General features: G+C 35.5%; 2 protein-coding genes across 7 annotated transcripts; one reads left to right on the forward strand and one right to left on the reverse strand.

The window, feature by feature from the left end:
* Window positions 1–9170: 9170 nt before the first annotated feature.
* Window positions 9171–14383, reverse strand: LOC107955926 (protein unc-50 homolog). 4 transcript variants are annotated; one of them, XM_041108225.1, is made up of 10 exons: window positions 14105–14383; window positions 13155–13222; window positions 12588–12613; window positions 11879–11969; window positions 11330–11425; window positions 10428–10496; window positions 10173–10231; window positions 9957–10079; window positions 9750–9821; window positions 9171–9664 (listed from the first exon to the last, which is right to left on the reverse strand). In XM_041108225.1, exons 1-10 carry the CDS (start codon window positions 14192–14194, stop codon window positions 9600–9602), a joined length of 759 nt encoding a protein of 252 aa, XP_040964159.1. In that variant the 5' UTR covers window positions 14195–14383; the 3' UTR covers window positions 9171–9599. The 4 variants fall into 4 exon arrangements, with proteins under 4 accessions (XP_040964159.1, XP_040964158.1, XP_040964160.1 ...); XM_041108224.1 differs by having other exon boundaries at window positions 12588–12649; window positions 14105–14382; XM_041108226.1 differs by lacking the exon at window positions 11330–11425 and having other exon boundaries at window positions 12588–12649; window positions 14105–14379.
* A 180-nt stretch (window positions 14384–14563) lies between these two features.
* Window positions 14564–17517, forward strand: LOC107953374 (reticulon-like protein B11). Of its 3 annotated transcripts, none has more exons than XM_016888671.2 (6): window positions 14564–14726; window positions 14992–15172; window positions 15349–15490; window positions 15581–15650; window positions 15741–15910; window positions 16970–17517. In XM_016888671.2, exons 1-5 carry the CDS (start codon window positions 14666–14668, stop codon window positions 15908–15910), a joined length of 624 nt encoding a protein of 207 aa, XP_016744160.2. In that variant the 5' UTR covers window positions 14564–14665; the 3' UTR covers window positions 16970–17517. The 3 variants fall into 3 exon arrangements, with proteins under 3 accessions (XP_016744160.2, XP_016744159.2, XP_016744161.2); XM_016888670.2 differs by having other exon boundaries at window positions 17152–17517; XM_016888672.2 differs by having other exon boundaries at window positions 17161–17517.
* The last annotated feature ends 4820 nt before the right edge of the window (window positions 17518–22337 follow it).

Here is a 22337-nt window from a genome sequence, read left to right on the forward strand (position 1 = left end):
GCAGCATCGTCATCAGCAAGGACTACTGTGACAAATGCAAAATTTGAAGTAGAGAAATTTGACGGTACCAATAATTTTGGTATGTGGCAGTGTGAGATCCTGGATGTCTTATGTCAGCAAGAGCTGGATATAGCCCTTGAAGAAAAACCTGACAAGATGGATGACAAGGAGTGGGCCAAGATCAATAGACAGGCGTGTGGTACAATCCGCCTATGTTTGGCCAAAGAGCAGAAGTACTCCGTCATGAGGGAGACATCAGCGAAGAAGCTGTGGGATACATTGGAAGAAAAGTTTCTAACGAAAAGTCTTGAAAATAGGCTTTATATGAAAAAGAAACTTTTTCGGTTCATGTATGCACCCAGTATGTCGATGAATGACCATGTGAACTCATTCAATAAAATTTTAGCAGACTTGCTAAATTTGGATGAGAAATTTGAAGATGAAGACAAGGCATTATTGTTGTTGAATTCCCTTCTTGATGAATATGATCATCTTACCACCACATTGCTTCATGGGAAGGACACGATCACATTTGATGCAGTCTGTAGTGCGTTGTATAGATCTGAGACTCGAAAGAAAGATAAAAGAGATCACAGAGATACAACCGCAGAAGTCTTAACAGTAAGAGGTCGTTCACACAGCAGCAAATCTGGTAGAAGGGGAAAGTCCAAAGGGAGACCCGTCAAAGATGAATGTGCCTTTTGCAGTGAAAAAGGGCATTGGAAAAAGAATTGTCCTAAGCTACAAAAGGGCAAGGCTATTTCTAATGCATGTGTAGCGGAGCATGATGAGGAGTCAGACTTTAGCTTGGTTGGCATGGCAATGGCATGTCAAACGGATGAGTGGATTTTGGATTCAGGATGTACTTACCATATGTGTCCTAATAAGGACTGGCTTTCTAGTCTTAAAGAGCTAGAAGGTGGAATTGTTCTTATGGGCAATGATAGTGCTTGTAAGACAATGGGAGTGGGTACAGTCCAATTGAAGAATCACGACGGCTCAATCCAAGTCTTGACAGATGTTCGCTACGTACCTAGCTTGAAGAAAAATCTCATCTCATTAGGGGCCCTAGAATCTAAAGGGCTCACAATCACTTTGAGAGATGGATTACTAAAAGTAGTAGCTGGGCAACTTACGGTGATGAAAGGCACAAGAAGAAATAACTTGTATTTTTTAAATGGAAGTACAGTTATTGGATCAACATCAACAGTTTCTACAAAAGATGTAGATTCAGAGGCTACCAGATTATGGCATATACGATTGGGACATGCTGGTGAAAAAGCTTTGCAGACATTGGTGAAGCAAGGCTTATTGAAAGGTGCAAATTCTTGTAAAATGGAATTCTGTGAACATTGTGTTTTGGGCAAGCAGAAGAGGGTAAAATTTGGTCCAGCAATTCACAATACGAAAGGAATTCTGGACTACGTTTACAGTGATGTGTGGGGACCTACCAAAGTAGCTTTTTTGGGAGGTATGCACTATTTTGTTACTTTTGTTGATGATTATTCAAGAAAAGTATGGGTGTATCTAATGAAAAGAAAAAGTGAAGTTTTGGATGCATTTCTGAAATGGAAGAAGATGGTGGAGACTCAGACTGGTCGAAAGGTCAAACGACTTCGATCAGATAATGGTACTGAGTACAAAAACGATCCATTTCTACAAGTATGCCAAGATGAGGGCATTGTGCGACACTTCACTGTTCGGGATACACCACAGCAAAATGGGGTGGCAGAACGAATGAATCGAACTATACTGGAGAAAGTTCGATGTATGTTGTCCAATGCTGGATTGGGCAAAGAATTTTGGGCTGAGGCAGTTACATATGCGTGCCATCTAATTAACCGTTTGCCATCAGCTGCAATAAATGGAAAAACTCCTATGGAGATGTGGACTGGTAAATCTGCTACTGATTATGATTCTTTGCATGTATTTGGTTCCACTGCATATTATCATGTAAAAGAATCTAAGTTAGACCCAAGAGCAAAGAAAGCATTATTCTTGGGTATAACTGATGGAGTAAAAGGATATCGTCTCTGGTGTCCTGATACAAGGAAGATTGTTTTCAGTAGAGATGTAACTTTTGATGAATCAACCATGATGAAGAACGAGGATTCACAAAAGGATGACAAAACCAGTAGTACTTTGCAGCAGGTGGAGTTTGAAAAGGTTAATGATGATCCAGCTAATATTGAAAGAACAAATGATGAAGAAGTTTCGACCCAAGAACTTCTACAGCAACAAGATTCAATTGCATATAGGAGGCCAAGAAGAGAGATTCGTAAGCCTGCTCGCTTTGATGATATGGTGGCCTATGCACTTCCAATTGCAGATGATGATGTTCCTTCCACTTACACAGAAGCAATAAGTAACTCTGATGGTGTAAAGTGGAAGCAAGCTATGAATGAAGAAATGCAGTCTCTTCATAAAAATAGGACTTGGGAGTTGGTGAGACTGCCCAAGGGAAAGAAGGCAATTGGATGCAAATGGGTATATGCAAAGAAGGAAGGATTTCCTGGTAAAAATAAAATTCGATACAAGGCTAGATTGGTAGCAAAGGGTTACGCTCAAAAAGAAGGAATAGACTACAATGAAGTGTTCTCTCCAGTTGTGAAGCATTCGTCTATTCGGATTTTGCTAGCCTTGGTTGCGCAATATGATCTTGAACTAGTTCAGCTTGATGTGAAGACCGCGTTTTTACACGGTGATTTGGAAGAGGAAATCTATATGACTCAGCCAGATGGATTCAAGGTTGCTGGAAAAGAAAATTGGGTTTGCAAACTGACAAAGTCGCTTTATGGATTGAAGCAATCTCCGAGGCAGTGGTACAAGCGATTTGATCAGTTCATGAAAGGGCAAAGGTACACAAGAAGTAAATTTGATCATTGCGTGTATTTTCAGAAGCTACAAGAAGGAACTTTCATATACTTGCTCTTATATGTTGATGATATGCTAATAGCATCTAAGAGCAAAGTTGAGATTGAAAGATTGAAGACTCAACTCAATCTCGAGTTTGAGATGAAAGATCTAGGAGAAGCTAAAAAGATTCTCGGCATGGAAATATGTAGAGATAGAGCTCATGGCAGAGTTAGCTTGTCTCAGAAGCAGTATTTGAAGAAAGTACTACAGCAGTTTGGCATGAACGAGCAGACCAAACCTGTAAGTACCCCGTTGGCTTCTCATTTCAAGCTTTTTGCACAACTATCTCCTTCGACGAATACGGAACGAGAATACATGTTGCAAGTTCCGTATTCTAATGCAGTGGGTAGCTTGATGTATGCAATGGTGTGTACAAGACCCGACATTTCACAGGTAGTTAGTATAGTGAGCAGGTATATGCATAATCTTGGAAAAGAACATTGGCAAGCTGTGAAATGGATTCTACGGTATATTCAGAAGACCGTGGATGTTGGATTACTGTTCAAGCAGGATAATACACTTGGTAAAGGTGTTATTGGGTACGTTGATTCTGACTATGCCGGTGATTTGGACAAGCGAAGATCAACCACCGGTTATGTGTTTACACTTGCTGGAGGACCAATAAGTTGGAAGTCTACACTACAGTCTACAGTTGCATTGTCAACCACAGAAGCCGAATACATGGCTGTAACAGAGGCTGTAAAGGGGGCTATTTGGTTACAAGGTATGGCTAAAACCTTGGGGTTGGTTCAGAAGTATATTAACGTGTATTGTGATAGTCAAAGTGCTATTCATTTAGCAAAGAATCAAGTCTATCATGCACGTACAAAACATATCGACGTACGATTCCATTTTGTGCGGGAAATTATTGAAGAGGGGAAAATTTGTCTTCAGAAGATCAAGACTGCAGATAATCCCGCAGATATGATGACCAAGGTGGTAACAACAACCAAGTTTGAACATTGTTTGAACTTGATCAATATCCTGCAAGTTTAACAGTTGAAGAAGGCACTATCAAGTATTGTTGTCAAAGGTAGAAAGAATTGTGTGAAGATAAGATTATCCTAATCAAATCTTCAAGGTGGAGATTATTGGATACCTACAATCTTTGACTTTTCAAAGATGAATAGTGGCAGAAAGTTGGCACCGAAAGGCACCGAAAGTAGAAAGTAAGATTAGTTGGCATGGGATAATTGCAATTTTGGTCCCTAATTGTATAGGGACATTGCAAGTTGATCCTTAAACCTCAACTATAAATAGGCCTAACCATTTCTTACTTTCTTCATCCCACACTTGCCATTCTCTACTTAAGGCAATTGTTCTCTCTCCCTATTTGTAAACTTTCACTTGTATTTTTGGAGTGAAATATATTTGGTAGTGCTCGAGGACGTAGGCAAAATTTGCTGAACCTCGTTAAAATTCTAGTGTTCTTTATTTTTTGTTCTGCATATTTTGCAAGTGTCATTGTAGTGATTTATTGTGCTATTAAATTACGATAGAGGGATATTCTGGCTAGGAAAGATCTGGTATGTAAGCGATCCTCGTGATCCACCTCTCTTTCCTGGGAATTGAACTTAGTGTGATTTTTCAGTACAATAATTTTACTCTTTCACACGCTTCCGCGCAACAGAAGAACACAGTCAAGTTTTGAAAGATCCATAGCTACTGACCCCTTGGTAATGATATGCCCCAAGTAGTCTACTTCTGACGCTTCAAAACAACATTTTGATTGTTTGGCATATAGCTTGTGTTTCCGTAAGATTTGAAGGGCCTCCCTTAAATAAGATAAATGATCTGTCTAGGATACAAAATATACTAATATATCATAAAAAAAGACAAGTACTGACCTTTTAAAGAGAGGCTTGAACACAAGATTCATAAGAGACTGAAAGCTCGAAGGGGCGTTGGTGAGCTTGAAGGGCATGACAAGAAATTCGTAATGCCCCTCATGTGTTTTGAAAGGTCGTTTTATGAATATCCGGCTCCCACATGAGAATTTGGTGATAACCCGAATGTAGGTCCAATTTAGAGAAGAAACAATCTTGCCCAAGCTCATCCAACAACTCTTCGATAACAGGAATAGGAAAACGGTCTAAATGGGGAACTTTGTTTACTAAAGAACAGTACTTCGGAGACTAAGAGGCCGACAAGATATGGATGGAACCAGGTTGGATACCGCTAAAGGAACACAGTTGATCATGGTGTATAAACTGCATGGTTAAGGACAATAAGTTCCATACAATGGAGCCTAATGAATGTAGCCATGCCTGCCCAAAATAAGGTCTCAACCCTTCAAAGGTAAGACCAAAAAGTCAGTAAAAAATTTGCTACCTTGGGCACTCCAATTGATGCTTCGATATAGTCCCTGAGTCGCTAACCCTTTTTCCATTTGCTACAGTAACCTTAAGCTTGGCAGTAAGGTTGACGTGTAAATTGGCTTTCCATACCATTTGTGTCCACAAAATTGTGGGTGTTGCCAAATTAAACCAAAATTATAGCCCAAACCCCATTAACCTGAGTTAAAACCTCATAGTATCATGTCCTTACGAGCCTTGCATGGCATGCAAATATAGCACTAGTGTCGAAAGGGAATCCCCCTCTGTCTCTGGTTGTTCCAGTGATTCTTGGCAATCCTCGAGTACTTCCCCATCAACATCGTTCAAAGGTTCCAACACTAGCTGATATAGCTGGGACTTATTGCATTTATGGCCTTTGACATATTTAGCCCCACACTAAAAACAAAGTCCATTCCTTCTTCTATCCTTGATTTCGGCTTGTGATAGTGTTTTGGTAGGCGTCTTTTTGCTAATAGGATTCGGGTGGTTCTATGATGCTATAATGGTGATGGGTGTTGGCTAGGGTTTGGTTGGAAGTAAATGGGAAGGTCGAGGGTGTCCACCATCGCTTAAGGTAAGTGGTTTTCTCCCTATGTTGGTCAATATTATCTCCACCTGCCTTGCTAGCAGATACCCCTCTACGAAATCTTTTGGCTTGAACAAACTTAAGTATTGCCCGATGTCTTCCTTCAGGTTACTTACAAATATACTTAGTGCATAGGGCTCGAGTAAGTGTAACTGGCTAGCTTACAAACTCGTCGTGGTAGTGGTCGACTATGGATACCTACCGAAAAGAAACTAAGTCCGCCATAGGGTTTTAGAAGGATGTGGAGCCAAACCTGTCTTTCAAGCTTTTTGCATAACTCTCCCAATTTAAGAGATGGAAACCACATTGCCTTTGGGTATAAAAATGGTGCCAATCAAGTGCCTTTCCTTCTAGATGTAACATCATGGTGCGAACCTTTGCCCCCTCTATTACCCCTTCCGCCTCAAAATATTGTTCGAGTTTGGACCACCACCCTTGACAGTCCGTGCCATCGATCTTTGGGTAGTCAAGATTGTGAGAGTGAAACTGATGGTCAACGTAATCTCCACGTACATTTGAGTGCAAGCTGTCGAGTGTCGTAGTCGGTGTCACCACTTGAGCTACCCTTGGTGGATTGCCCAAAACCCCCTTACCCTTATCCTGTGATGAGCTCAATACCGGAGCAGAAGGGAGTTGCCTCAGGTATTACTCGAGCAATCCTTGCATCTTGGATTTAAACTCTTCTTGTACCCCTTCTCGAAGCTCCTTAATCTTACTATCAAACTTGGCATCCAACCCTTGTATCTCAGCTTGGAGTCGTGCTTACAGCTGAGCAAATTCTTGTTGTGGTTGCCCGACGTCCCTCTACAATTTGGTGGTGGTTCTGTCGTCGGCCATGGAGGAACGATTGCTCTGATACCTTTCATACGGACGTTACAGAAAAGATAAGAAATGGGAGAGGAACAGGAGAGAAACAGAAATTGAAAGAGAGAATAGGAAGAGAGACATGTGGTTTAATAACCAAGAATAACTTGCCTTTTTTTGTGCACTGTTACTGCATGTACATAAGCAGATACCCTAGTAGCCTTAGCTATTGCAATAGCTGTCATGGCTGCTCATAGTATGTAAAATAAAAACAAGGCAAAACGCCTCGTATCACTAAAGTCAGAACTCACTGTTTTGATCCATGCAAAAACAACGTGAAAAGGAAATAAAACAAGTAAAACAGACTGAAACTTGTATTCCATATCAATAGGAAAATAAAAAACCATATCTTGGTACCACTATCAAGAGTATTTGTTTTACATAGCCTTGAATATAGATCTCATTTACCCAAAATTTCAGGCACAGAAGTTAAAATTTTATCAATTAGGACTTAATAATTAGATGGAAATTTGGATTCCAAACAAAACCAGTCGGAGAAGCACTTCTAAATGCTCTGTTCAACTTCGCCAATTTACATGTCTTTGAAGGATCCAAATACACAATAATTGATGTCTCACGGCTTTTTGGTAAATCTCTCATAGAGGGTGATGATGATGACAACGAAAAAACAGATAATAAACCAACTTGGTTGGTGAACAAAGCAGAGAAATTGACACCCGTCAAGAAAATAAAAAGAGAACTAGAAAGTTCTGAGGCAAACTATTGATTTACAAATCATAAAATAGGGAAGTAAATAAATAAACCCAAGATGGAAGAAAAGAAAGAGAGCTGGAAAAATAGAGATGGATGTGTGCTTTATTTTTTAGGATTTATTATTATTATTATTCTCTGTTTTGTCTGTTATATCTATTGATAAAAAAGGACAACAATAGACCATGAAAGACTTAAATCTACTGAGGAAAGGAACGTTGTTGGGTTTATTATCACTAAATTTAGTAGTATCAATTCAATAATAAATTTCTTTCAAAGATGGTGTTGACTTTTTATACCAATCCAAGAAAGTACTATAACCATAAGGGAGAAGAAAAGTGGGATTGTTATTTTCTTTCAAGGTTAGTGAAGCAAAACAAAAAAAGAAAATGAGGCTTTTTCTTGGAAAACTATCATCTGAATAAGAAATAAAGCAAACCCAAATTAGATAATATGGTGTAAGTTAAATGGGGACATCGACAATGACAATAAGTTTTTGACAAAGCTTAAATTTGACCAACTAATCAATTTCTTTTAAGTGTGGTGATTAAATTAACATAATTTTTTAAGTATTCAAAATAAAAATAACACTTATTTAATCTTTCAAAATTTAATAATAATGCACAATAATAAAATGGTTAAAATCATATTACATTATGATTTTTCTAAATGATAAACAATCAAGATTTATTGTTATAATAACTTCAACAAATATTTATCATCTGTTTGGAGTAGTTTAGAGTAATGGTTAAAGCTTTTGATGATTGAATGACACGAGTTTAAACATTGTTATATTTTCTCCCTCCACATAATAATGATAAAAGAAAAATTATCATCATATGAACTTTGATTTTGTACAATTTTATACATGAAATTTTGATTTGATCCAATTCTTATAAATTATTAACACAATCATTAATGTAACATCGTTTTATGCTTATATATTACATACATACATAATTATATTTATCTAATATAAAAATAAATTGATATATTTATTTCTTTAAAGGTGTATAATTAAATCAAAATTAAAATTTTAAGTATAAATTTAAACCACAATTAGAGTTTTATGTATATAATTGAACCAATTGAGTTTCATATAAAATTTTAAAATTTATCCTTTTTTATGTAAAATATATACGCAATGAGACTCAAACCCAAAAAATTATAATCTTAATTATCTTTCTATTACCATTTCAATTAAAATCTATATTTATTAGATAATTTTTTAACTAAGGTAAAGGAGAAGGGAAGGCAAAAGGGTAGAAATAAGAATGATATACAAGCCTTGGGTGCGGGAGAGAGAGGCCGCCAAGTAGGAAAAGGGAAAACCTAGGTTTGGGCTTTTGACAAAAAAAAAGTAAATATTTACATAAGAATTAGATGCTAATATTAACAAATATGCTATAAATTATTCAAATTAAATATTGATGATACTCGAACTCAATTATTGGAACCATCATCTCGATAATGATCAAACTGAATTCATTTTTCTTTTCAAATCTAACAAGAGCTAACTTATTCCTTCCTTCAGTCACAGTCACAAACCCTGACCATGAACTGTAAAAACCGACATGAGAAGTATAATAAAAAATCTTTACTCTCCGCTAAACTAATACACAAACCATTTGCACATATACAGCGCATCACCAATGACGGAAAACTTGGCCTGAAATTGGTTACATCCTAAGCTGACAGAAAGATACATAAAACTCACTTCCACAAGCAAGCAATAATTTAAAGGAGCTCGTCAATAATTGGCACAATGAATCAAATGGCAAACTTATAATCCTATGCACATCCCACAGGCATAAATACTGCAAAAATGCAGAATCCATATGCTATGATTTTTTTTTTTCAAATAGAACACAAATATATATTAATAAGAAACACAGGGTCAAAATCATTACATTTCAAATAGCTCCATTTGATCAATCAATCTTGAACACTGAAAAAATCCTTTTTCTAACCTAACTTCATTCGGTTCTGATTTCTGTTCCTGATGGTAAGAAAAAAAACCCATGAAGAAAGACTACAAAGGCTTCTTCAGGTCGAGGTTACCTTTTTTTCTCCTCTTTCTCATTTTTTGCGGCATTTCTTCTTCTTTTTTTACATGTACGCAAATCATCAAGCATTCTAACATTGATCCAGCCTCCAAAGCAGTCACTAATCTCACAATCTGCGCATCATACCCTTTGGCTAAAATACATATTCATAAAATATCTTGAAGGATTGAAGCCACTTAAAATCACTGCACATCAAAGGACGAAGTTTAGTTTCAGCTTAGCTATGATTCCCATGCAAAAACAAAACTAGATATAAAGTCGAAAACTTACAGATAGGGGATAGAACAATTATGACACCAATTGGGTAGAGGAAAAAGGTTGTTCTCTCCAAAAAGGGAAGTACTGCAGCATAATTGATATGTCAGTTAGCAAAGGTAATAGTTAGCCACATCTTCAAGAAGTTACATAACCCCCTAAATATAATGATAGGCCAGTCACCAGACACATAAATGAAAAAGTGCAAGCAAATAAGCTTACCGTCATAACCTAAAAAGTTAAGGTAGTGATAGTAAGAAGCTGCCACCATGAACAGCAGATTGGACAGAAGTTCAGGTATAAAACCATGGGCTACCAGAAGCGGTGACACAAAATAATGTATTACTGCCAAAAACAATAATGTTAGTCACGTCTAGATCCCTTTCTATTACTGAAATTATAAACGAAGTGTCAAACAGACATTAACCATAAAATTACCGTAAAGCATTACAAACATCGGGAAGAAAGAATTGCAGTGCACATCAAATGCATACAGCCTTCGAAAACAAAGGAAAACCACAGTCAGCACCACACAACTATTTTACATGCTAATTTTCATACGCTACTATACAGCTGGCTGAAAAAGTAAAGCATTGATGATCCAGATCTGTCAATTAACAATTAAGCCAGTATAAACAGCTCACACAGAGAGATTAAATTTCTTGAAAGATAGAAAGAAGTCTTCGGACTTGCCATTCAACCCGTTGTTCAACAACATGACTATTTGGAGCCTCTTCCCGAAGGTAAGCATTTGTCAAGAACCTGCATGGAGTCAGGGAATGCAATTCAGCATAAAGAAAGTGCAATTGTGCCTGCTATACTACTGTGAATATACTAAAAGATACACCTGCAGCTTTTATCTTGTTCAAGTTAATAATAAAGCTATAGAAACAACTCAGCACAGTACTCCAGTTCTTTCAACCAGTTCAGGATGTTCAACTACTATAGCATAAATATTTATTTGCACAAAGATGGTAGTGTTAGGGAACCTTGTATCTGCTTAGTTACAACAGGTGCCTAAAGTTTTGCTATTTTTGCATCTTTACATTTGTACCAGAAGCTTCAGCATCTCATATACATTCTTACTGTTGCATTGGAGTTCTTGAAAAGATTTCTGATTGGACTAACGATATGCAACAAGCTTAAAATATAAAGACTATAGCCACCATATCAAGTTAAATCAATTTAGAATTTCAGCTACCAATTCATTAGGATTATCTCAAGTAGTCAGAGTAATTCTGAGTAAAATGTAATGGCAAGCTTGATCTCCATCCTCTGGTAAGAATAATGTCTTCTAGACAATAAACCACTACAGCCTATTGGACAACCGTAACTATACCCTGTTATAAAAACAGTGAGACAATTATAGCATTCTTCTCCAGCCTCAGACCTATTTAAAAGAATCAAAACACACAGAACAGATATATGTCTATTTAGGTCGAGTTTTCAAAAAGAATGAGAGGCATTAGCTAACTTACGCAGCTTCTCAATTTATGTATATATTATCAGCATATATGCTACACATCAATTCTGAGCTAACAGTAAGATACAGTTTTTAAGAGATACTAACTCCAGTTCAGATACTGAACTCTTACCAACAACATGTAGCCAGAAATACTCCAGTAAGTAAAAAATGGAAAAGCAATACTGAAATAACTACAAAAACAGCATGTGCAGCACTGTGATCATACCTGCATTAGATAGAAGACAACAAAATATTACAATGGCTGGGTCAGCAAAATATCAAGCAGCTCAGAGGAAAAGGCAAAAGTATAAGTAAGAGAACTCCATTAACATTCTTATAAAAGAATCCAAATATGTTAGAACATCACTGGGGCCATGATCTTAACATACTTGGAAAACTTAGCACTCTCATGATGCAGCCCTAATCATGATGCTTATGACTAGAAAAAACCCAAGACTTACTAGTGCTACATAAGAGAACTTGCAACAAAGATACCACATAAACTATAAACACCATAAGCATGCCAATCTGAGATCAGTAAAATTTGAATCTAAGGCCAACTCAAATCCAGCGAATGCCCCCACCAATCTAAAGGCAAGGACCACTTTTAAAGTTTCACTGCTTAGTAATCTATTTTCTTTATATGCAGCAGCGTTTGAAAAGGAAAAAAGGAACTTACGCAGCACAATAAGCTATTGTTGCAACTGCCAAAAGAAGGCTACAGATTACAACAAAAGCAGGGTCGTCACGTGCCCACTGGTTCTTGGTTTCTGAACCAAAAAGACAAATAAACAAATTTTATATTTCATTAGATGTTGAAAGAACTTAATTACATCAGACATTTAGCGTGTTAGTGAAACATGAAACTTAAAAACCAAAAGGAAAACGGAGAAAACTAGTTTTACCCATTAATTCTAAAGCTAAATGAATTACCTAGTACTATAACTCTTAGTGGCTTGTGTGTGCTTCCAATATGTCGCTAGTTTCTTCTATATGGGGTGGGGAGATGAAAAGGCACAGAAAAGTCACCTAAGGGCTGAAAGCATATCCTAATTACACTCAGTAAACCACTTGATAGAGTACAACCCAGTTGAATATGTAGAATGCAATTTATTGTGGCACATACAACCGTATAGGCCAAACGATGGTGGCACTTATCATAAAAAGTACAATGTGGAAAATGATTTACACAATTGAGAGGTAATTATCAATAGCATAGGCGCTAACAGCTAGATAGTGTGCAAGTCACTTGAAACACAACTAATTTGCAGTCACTTATATCTAGGAACAAAAGTAGCATGCCATGATTAAAAACATTGTAGCTAGAACTTAAGTAGCTAACATAAACATATTTTTAAGAAAAGTAAATTAAACAGAAACGAACTTACGTTTGTGATATTTTGTGTGCTGATAGCTGCATCCGCCATAGTAATTCATATGCACAATAGAACTAAAATAATTAGAAAAGCATATTTCAACACTCAAAAGACTTTCCTTCCTGCAAATAACCCGTCATTCCCAAATAAAAGCCCCTCCCCCCCCCAAAAAAAAAAAAAAAACCAACCCTCAATAGGCACAGACAAGCAATAACAAGTTTCCCATACCGGATACAACAGGCAGCCTTCTGTCAAAATCCTGTAACCTCTACCCAGACCAAAAACATAATCAACATTCAATAATACTAATTTCTGGACCAAAAACTAATAGATGGTAAACACTCAAAAGTCTTCTATGATAGAGTGAATTACTAGCTCAAATTTCATTTCAAGACTCCGGAAATGTATCTAATGGAGACAATGAGAATTGAAAATCAGTCAGCAGAAAATGGAGTGTCAGCAACATAGGTACATTTCATCTACTCCTGGAATTATATGGATTTAGCACTCAGTAACTAGTTGATGATAATATGGGATGATAGAAATCAAGTAGAATGATGGTAAGGGGTCGATACTTACACAACCTTTGGTGCAGTACATAGGTGAAGCATTTGCCAGAAAGTATATTCAATATCCATTTGTTGCCACTACACAAACCAACAAAGGAAAGAGGAGCACTATGAGATGAAGCAGCCATATACAGCAATGATGATGATGAGGAAATGTGTAATAGCACAATTCATTCTACAAGTTAATTGCATATATTGTTCAATTGCAATTCAACATCTATGACTGATACATTTTAGCATAATACTTCAAATATAAAAAAGAGAAAATTCCCACACGCAGCTATAACAGAGGCCTACATCCAAATCTAAGTTAAATAAATAACAAACATATAAGAAAAAGACAAGTAAGAAAATACATTAGACACAAAATTACTTGGGAGGATTAAACCATTCAAAACTTAGCAAAACAATGCAATATTGCTCAAATCAGCAAAGACATACATCAAAGTCAAATTACTAATTTTATTATAAGATTACCCCTGAATGGTAGGGATTCAATTTAAAATGGTCCAGGTTATTGTTAACTTGGCATATTTCCAGGATGAAATTCGTGAATCACATAAGGATCCAAAGTCTGATTACGCCAAAACCACCTAACTCTCTCATCACTACTTCTCCCACATTGAAATTAGAATTTACTTCTAGATTGGATTTCACACTAATGACTTCTCTTTTATAACATCCCAACCTTTTTAATCTACTTTCTAACGCCAGATATTACCCGCCACTAAGTCCTAAGACTGGAATTAATTACAATAATGAATAAAAATTAGAATGTAAAATCTGTAAATTTCATTCAATCAAGAACTTGAGCAAAGATGCAACGTGAAGTGAGGAAAAAAAAGGACAAAGGAAGCAACACCGACAAGTCTTATTCCTAATTGCAACAAGATTCGAACTCCGGGATAGAAATTAGATGAAATGGAAGATCAGATCCAGAGAGAGGGAAAGAGAATGGACCTTGACAATTCGACGTAGGTACTGGGGGAACATGGAGTTAGGTCGAGATGTGGAGGGCGTGGAACGCGTTTTGCTCACCGTTGGTAACATCTTCCCTTTTCTCTGACTTTGAGTTAGTTCGATTTGGCTGTTTGATCCGAGATCTGTAGGGATCTCTTCCTTGTTTTCTTTTTACACCTCTTAGTTTGTGTCTACGGATGGAAGCGTAAAAATGACGACGACTCTGTTTTTCTCTCCGTCCCAGGCTCGCTGTCACTCTGACTAGGCACCTGCCTTCCTCAAATGCCGATTCATTTAAACTCTTTCTCATAAATGGGCTGCAAAATTGGGCTGACCTGACAGAACCAAAACCAAGATTTGACCAGAGTTACATTACATAATCGGGCTAGAGATAACTCAATAAACAACAGGCCCGATGAGCCCATCTTAAGGGAGAGGCTTAAAGCCCATTTTAATGAGGACCTTCCTTCGTTTTTGTTTCTCCCTCTCCTTCTCCCTTTTTTCTCCTTTCTCCCTGATATCAAATTGCAGAAGAAACGAAATTCAGCAATCGCCCGCCCCATGGGAGATTCCAGCCTTGCACTTGGTACATCAGTTCATAAAGCGCTTGGTGGCGGCTCAGGTTTCCTTCTCTTTCTATATATTCCCAGCAGCCTCTTCATTTCATTTCTCAATAGATCTGTTTCGCTTCCACGATCATTTCTATAATTGGGTGTTCTCGAGGATTTTTTATTTTCCGAATACTAACTAATATTCCGTAGTCTAATTATATTATTCAGCAACATGTCATCTGGTTTACATGATTCTGATTTATTTTGGGATTGTTAATTGTTTTATTTTTTTATTTTTGAGGTCTGGGTTTAATTTTGTTCATGTATTTCCGGTAGTTGCTGATGTGCTATTGTGGAGAAAATGGCGTGGCGGAGCTGTGATGCTAGTCTCGGCAACGACGATGTGGTACTTATTCGAAGTAGCCGGTTATAATTTCTTAACTTTCGTGGCCAACGTGTTATTGCTCCTTATTGTTATTCTCTTCTTGTGGGCCAAATCTGCTTCACTTCTCAACAGGTTTTTCCATTGCTAAACTCTTTAATCTCTCCTTTACTAACTGCTTATCCTATTGCATGCTTTGATGGAAAATACTCGTACCCAGAAAAAAGACAGTTGTTTCCTTCTTTTTTTATGAGAACAATGCATTATGATTTCTTAGAAGAAAATGGAAGTGATTCTGCTTTCATATGCAGGCCTTTGCCGCCAATTCCTAATATGGAAATTTCTGAGAGAACGATTGGGATTGTCGCGGATGAGTTACAAATATGGCTTAATTGTGTATTGTCAATTGCACATGACATTACCATCGGCAGAAATTTGAAAGTTTTTCTTAAGGTTAAGCTTTTCCTTTATATAATATCATTTAATTGATATAAAACCTTAAAATGCCCTTGACTAGCAAAGTTTTTAATGTCTGTTGATCAGGTTGCCCTTAGCTTGTGGTTTGTATCATTCATTGGTAGCCTCTTCAACTTCCTCACTCTGGTCTATATTGGTAAGTTATGTGACCCTGTTCGGTCTTATAACTGTGATGATTCCATTGACTTTATTCATTTATGCTTATTTGTTTGGATGTGTTCCACAGGAGTTATTCTTATTTTATCAGTCCCTTTGGTATATGAAAAGTACCAGCCTCACATTGATGAGAAGCTTTCTGTAGCGCACAGAGTCTTTCAAGAGCAGTGCAGGAAACTTGATGAAACGGTCTTAAGTAAGCTTCCATTGCCCTCAAACAAGGAAAAGAAGATGCAGTAGGTAAGTTTGGTATATTCTCTGTGCCTATGCTTGCTTGACTCTAGTCGAAATAACTAAGAAGCTAGCTCCTTTTACATTGTTTCTATTGCATTAATTTAGATTATGCAACTGTTTTATTATTCTCTGTTGAAAGTGACACTGATTTGTTCATACCACATTGCAATTATAATTCCAGTAACATCTTGTGATTGTAACCAATGTACCTGCCTGGAAAAGTTATGTAATGCCAAATCATAGAATTAAAATATTAAGGATTTAAGAGCCCCACATTTCATCCCTCAAGCATGGCTTACTGTCTAAATTCGTTTCTTTTGGGAAGATGTTGCTCTGTTAATTGTGATTGCTCATGATATGCCTGGAGTTCATCCTTTTTGGCTATTTAATTGCTAATTTTTGCATAGTGCATGATCTTAATATCAATAGTTCTCTACATGTGATTTCAATTCTGCTTTTTTTCTGTGAAGCCCTATTTTTAAAATGCATTTATTTTACTAGTGTATAAAACAGTCTCTAATGCCTAATTGAATGTTTTGGATTTAGGGAATAAAATATGAGCAAGGAATAAACTTAGGCTTTGGTATAATAGGTCATTATCCAAATATCACAAGACATATGTCTTTCACAAACTAGAAGTTCTTAGGTGTCAAATCTATTACTCTTGTCTTCTAAATTTTCCTTGTTATTGATGTTATTTGGGATGTGATCCCTATATGATAAAACTTTAATGTCACCTTGAGCAAACCTATAGCCTAGATGTCAGTTTACACATTTGGAAAACCTATTCAAGAGAGGTTTCATGAAAATATGACTTAATAATATAAAAATGTAGATTAGATGCCTCTTACAGGTCCTGTTTGAAGGCCACATGAGTTGAGGTTACAAAATTAATGCGACGAATAACATGTAACTCATAAATGATAAGTTTTGAATGGTCGTTTCCATCCAACATACGTTGCTTTTGTAGTCCTACAAAATTAATGCAACAAATAACATATAACTCGTAAATGATAAGTTCTGAATGGTCTTTTCCATCCAACATATGTTGCTTTTGTAATCCAGGTACCAAGTGAGAATCCCGTATTCTCATTGTCTCAAATTGAATAGTTAGCAACAAGTCATCTAGAGGGGTGTGATGTCCAGATCGATTGTCTTGTTTGAACTCACTTGTCGGCTCCACTTGCATCTCTCTTTGTTTATCAATCTCTCCCTCTCTCCCTCTCTCTCTCACTTACTTTATGCAGGGAATTCAGGTGGTTTAGTGAGACAAGAGGCATAGAATTGGGTTTTGAAGATGTGAAGCATTTGATTTCTTTTTGCTCGATGCCATCGATATTCCTTATACTAGTTGAGTTTCTTTAGGAGCTGCTGGACTAACCTTGATAACTTATATTGTTGGGAGAAGATTCAACTTTTCTTTTTTTCCTTTCTTTTTCCCACTTATGGGAACCCTATATTCTTGATTTTTAAGTCTTGGCCTGCAGCTTATACGTTTGTGGTTATATTTTTTTGTTTTTTTCATATTCATTTGTGGATTGGGGAAAGATATCCTCCAGGGGCGGAGGAAGCTTGTTTGCGGCAATGAAATCCAAGCTTATACATTTCTCTTATGGTGGTTGTTTTCTATATGTATACACGGATGTATGCAGATATATATAGGAATTTGAGACATATGATAGGGGGCGGGGGTGGAGTGGCTATTTAAAGCTAGATTTTTAACTAAGCACTGGAATTCTAATCGTTTATCATCTATTACTATAATCCTGGTTTACGGTTTAATCCAATGTATGTCTTGAAGAATGGGTTGCAGTGAACCGTGAGAGTTAGTTTGGCAATGCTTTTCAAAAGTGTTGTGGAAAAGTTTGGTTTAAAATTTGATTATTTAGCATTGTTGTCAAAAATTGCTTTTGAGAAATAAAATGTCTATTTTAGATATGTTATTATTAAGTAATAAATATGTATTTAAATAATATTTAAATTAGTTAATATTATTATATTTTAATAAGAATATAAAAAAATTATTATAACTTGTTAATATTTTAATATATGAAATATAAATTTTAAATATTTTTTAGCAATAAATATTAATTATTTATAAATTTTAATTAGAATATATAAATTATATTTTAAATATTTAAATATAACCATTAAATATTTGTAATTAGTATATTTAAAAATATTTTTTATTTTTAATTAATGATTTTAATACATTTGTAATTAAGCACCAAGAAAAAAAAAGTATTATGTTATTAGAGGGTTGAAAAAGTAATTAAGCATCAAAAGAACTTTTAGGAGAGAAAAAATTAAAAATTTTAGCTTCTCTTTTTAGAAATATTTTTATCCTAAACCCTAAATCTTAAAGTATTTTTGAAAGGCTAAAAATTTCAGTCAAAATAGTTAGCACAATTTTTCTTTCAAAAGTGTTTTTAGAGCCAAAATTATTTTTTTTAAAGCACTACTAAATATGCCTTGAATCTTAATATTGTCATGTTTAGGTTTGTCATTGGCGGTGCCTTCCAAACAAATTTGTCCAGACTCTATATTCAGCTGCGGCTTCCATCACTATAAAAGCAGTTTAGCTTAATATTGTCATGTTTTCGCACCTCTTGGTCAATGAAAGTAATATAAAATCAGTAGCACAAGAACCCCTTCGTTTTGGGGCAGATGTGAATGTTTGGGTTCTTATTGAAAGAATGCCAAACTAGGCTTGCATTTTTAACATGAGCGAATCATTGTCTTTAGCAATTATCCACCTTCTGATTGGACTTGGCGTCACTCCCTGTAAGAGTGTCATATTTCATTGAATCCAGATGCACTACACAACACAAGCAATATTTCATGTAAGCCATAGACCATTCTAGATGCCTGCTTGCTCTTAATTATCCTCAACCTTATCCACTCATGGATATCATTTTCTTCCACTTTATCCCTTCTAATTTTCAGGTCCCATGCAAATCCCACCGTACCTGCATAGCTTACATGCTCCCAATTAATAACCTATGTCCTTTAATAATTTAAGCCAAATGATTCCTAGGTGTAATAACTCATTGTATACATTGTTGTTTGAATTAGATCGGATTGGTTGAATTGGAAATTGATAGAGGTATCAGTCAGAGATTAACTTTGAACTAATTAGACCAGGAACCGGTGGTTGAATTGATTTTTTTTAATTTTTTAATAATTTTTAATTGGACTAATTAGATCAATCAAACTGAACCAATGACCTAATTGGTTCCACTATCGATTTGATTTAAAAAATATTAAAATTATTTCAAGATACAAATTATCTAAATTGGTATAAAGCTACAAATCCTTAATTATACCTTCTTATAAGTTATAATCTAACATTAGTAGTTAATATATAGCTTAACTACATGATTTTATCATTAAGATCAACTCCTGTATCTTTTTAATAATAATTATTAAATAATTATTAATAAAATAATTAATTCAATTATTAATCTAAATCAGAATTTACTCTATTTTTTAACCAATTAAATCTCTAACCACTATAAACAAATTGGCTTCATGTAACTATTCTGAACGACATAATTGAATGCAAGATAAAAAAAAAAGATAGAAAGGGAACGAAAATTTCTTAATGGAAATGAACAGCAAATGATGCTCAACTTTTGTTGAAATCTGCAAACCTTGATAAGCATCCACAACAACAACAGAAAATCCTTCGACATTGATTATAAAGGTAAAAATAACTGAAATTAAAATCAAGGTTTAAGTGTTGGGAGGAATTCTTTTAAAAATATTTTAATTTTTTTTCCCAAAACAACACACTAATTGAGTCTTTAAAAATTAGATTTTTTATCAATTAAGTTATTTCACCAAAAATTTTCCATAATTGATTGTTACTTGGTTGACATGGTTGTTAACAAAGTCATTAAGCCGACCATCATGATGTCTTGGTCCACATTTTTGAGTTTTGGATTTATATTTATATAAAGTTATCATGATGGGGTGTCGTGTCGTTATTCACCCATGGTGCGCACTGAAAGTGCATTAAATATTCGCCTTTTGATTAATGAGATTTTAGTTGTGTTAACAATTAAGCTCATATCTTTAAAGTGTGTAATTTTTTATTTTATTTTTAAAAAATAAATTACTTCAATAATTCTACTAATATATTATTTTTATTATATAAATTTGATTTATTTTTCAACTAAATTAATATATGTTTAACTCATAACACTAACTCAATTAAGTACTCAACCAATTAAGTATCGAGGAAAAAAAAAGACAAAACAATATTTTTCATGAACTATCATATAAATTATAATCTGACGTAGAAAACAAATAGATTATGAAATAAAAGGACCAACAATATAATATAAGACAAAAAAACCCAATTTAAGCCAAGTAAGTGTAGAATTTAAAGGCAGATTTACTTGCAAGTATGAAATGTGGGAATGGATAAAAAAAACAATAATTAGAAGTGAATATTATAGAATAAAATAAAGTGTCTCAAACTGTGGGTTCGTCATCTTCGCAATTAGACGGTGCTTTATGTTATACGTGGTTGGGGTGTTGAACCCTAGTCGGCCATCCAAACCTAACAAAGTGATAATAGGTTTAAGTATCCAAAACTCAATCAAACATTCACCACAGCCTAGTGGTGGTCTTACTCATTGGAGAGAGAGGATCAAATATTATTAATGCAATAAATCATAAAAGGCAACATGGTGTAGCATGTGAAATGAGAGAGCGACAAAAGAAGGAAAAAGATGGCAAAAGAAACAAGAGTTTCAGGTTTTTTAACGTACACTCTGTCGGGGCATTCCCTGTAATTTCTTTGACAAAGTGAAAAAATATATTTATAAAAAGGAGCGCCAGACAGACAGACAAACAGGTGGGTTAACTAAGTTGGACTATGACTTTCACACTACATGCTGTACTGATAGTATTTCCTGTTGGCATTCACAAACACGCCCCCAAATAACACATTGGGATAATTTCCCGTGCTTATTAAAATGTGATTGAGCTATTTTATCAAATTAACCTAAAAGAATTTAATATTTATAAAAATAATTCAAGTTTAAAAATAATCACTAAAATAACTTAAAATAAACAGTAAAAAAGGATTTTGGTCTTTCAATGGCCGGCATCACCTAGTATTTTGAACCCATGATTGCCTGATGATTGTGTCAGATTTTAAAAAAATTAAATTTTTTTAGTTATGGCCTGTCAATGACTGGCACCAGTGTGTTTTTTTTAATCGTATCATACTGGTATACAAAAATTGAAAAAAAAATTGGGTGTTGGCCTATCAATGACCAGTACCAGTATACGAAAAAAAAATTTAGGTGTTGCCTTGTCAATGGCCGGAACCAGTATACGAAAAAAAATTTTGGGTGCTAGCTTGTCAATGGCTGGCACCACCAGTACGAAACAAAAAAATTGGGTGCTGGACTATCAATGGCCTGCACCAGCAGTACAAAAAAAAAATTTTGTGTGCTGGCCTATCAATGGCCGGCACCACCAGTACGAAAAAAAAATTTGGGTGCTGGCCTGTCAATGGTCGGCACCAGCAGTACAAAAAAAATGTTGGGGTGCTGGCTTGTCAATGGTCGGCACCAACAATACGGAAAAAAAATTTTGGGTGCTGGCCTGTCAATGGTCGGCACCAGTATACAAAAAAAAATTTGGGTGCTGACCTGTTAATGGTCTGCACCAGTATACGAAAAAAAAATTTGAGTGCCAGCCTGTCAATGGACGACACCAGTAGTACGAAAAAAGAAATTTAGGTGCTGGCCTGTCAATGGCCGGCACTAGTAGATGAAAAAAAACTGGGTGCTGGCCTGTTAATCGTCAGCACTAGCGTATAAAAAAAAATTTTGGTGCTGGCAATTTATCAAATATATATAGGTATTTTATCTTCTATTTTGTTTGGTTTGAAAAAAAAATTCTTTATTTAGAAGAAAGCAATTTTTTTAAAAAAAAAATGAGTTCCCAAATGTTGTTTGTTTATGTTCATTTCGATGGAGAAATGATAAATACAACTAAAGAAGACTGTGTATTTCGAAGCCAGAAAAACAAAGGAATGAGATTCAACAAACGGATTTCACTATCGGATTTAAAACGAAAAATCAGTACAAAGATAGCAACCCGTTGCAAAAAGCAAATGTTGAGACTGTTTTAAAAATCTTCGGTTTCAACTAATCTGCTAAAGTTCTCAAAAATGGAGCTTGAAGATGATGATGATTTAGGGACAATGATAGCAATTTATTGCCCCCCTAAGATAGAAAATCTCAGCCTGGTTGAGTTGTTCACGAAGATAGCTGAACCGAATCCCATTCAAGTAGTAATTCCAGCAAGCCAACACTCCGGAATTGATTTTGATCTTAACGTCTCTTGGGAAGATCAATTGGGTTTTGGACGGTCAACGCCAACTCCCAAAAATCCAAACACCGGTGGATGT

The sequence above is a fragment of the Gossypium hirsutum genome, chromosome D12, assembly GCF_007990345.1.
Source record: "Gossypium hirsutum isolate 1008001.06 chromosome D12, Gossypium_hirsutum_v2.1, whole genome shotgun sequence".
In the NCBI taxonomy this organism is placed as follows: Eukaryota; Viridiplantae; Streptophyta; class Magnoliopsida; order Malvales; family Malvaceae; genus Gossypium; species Gossypium hirsutum.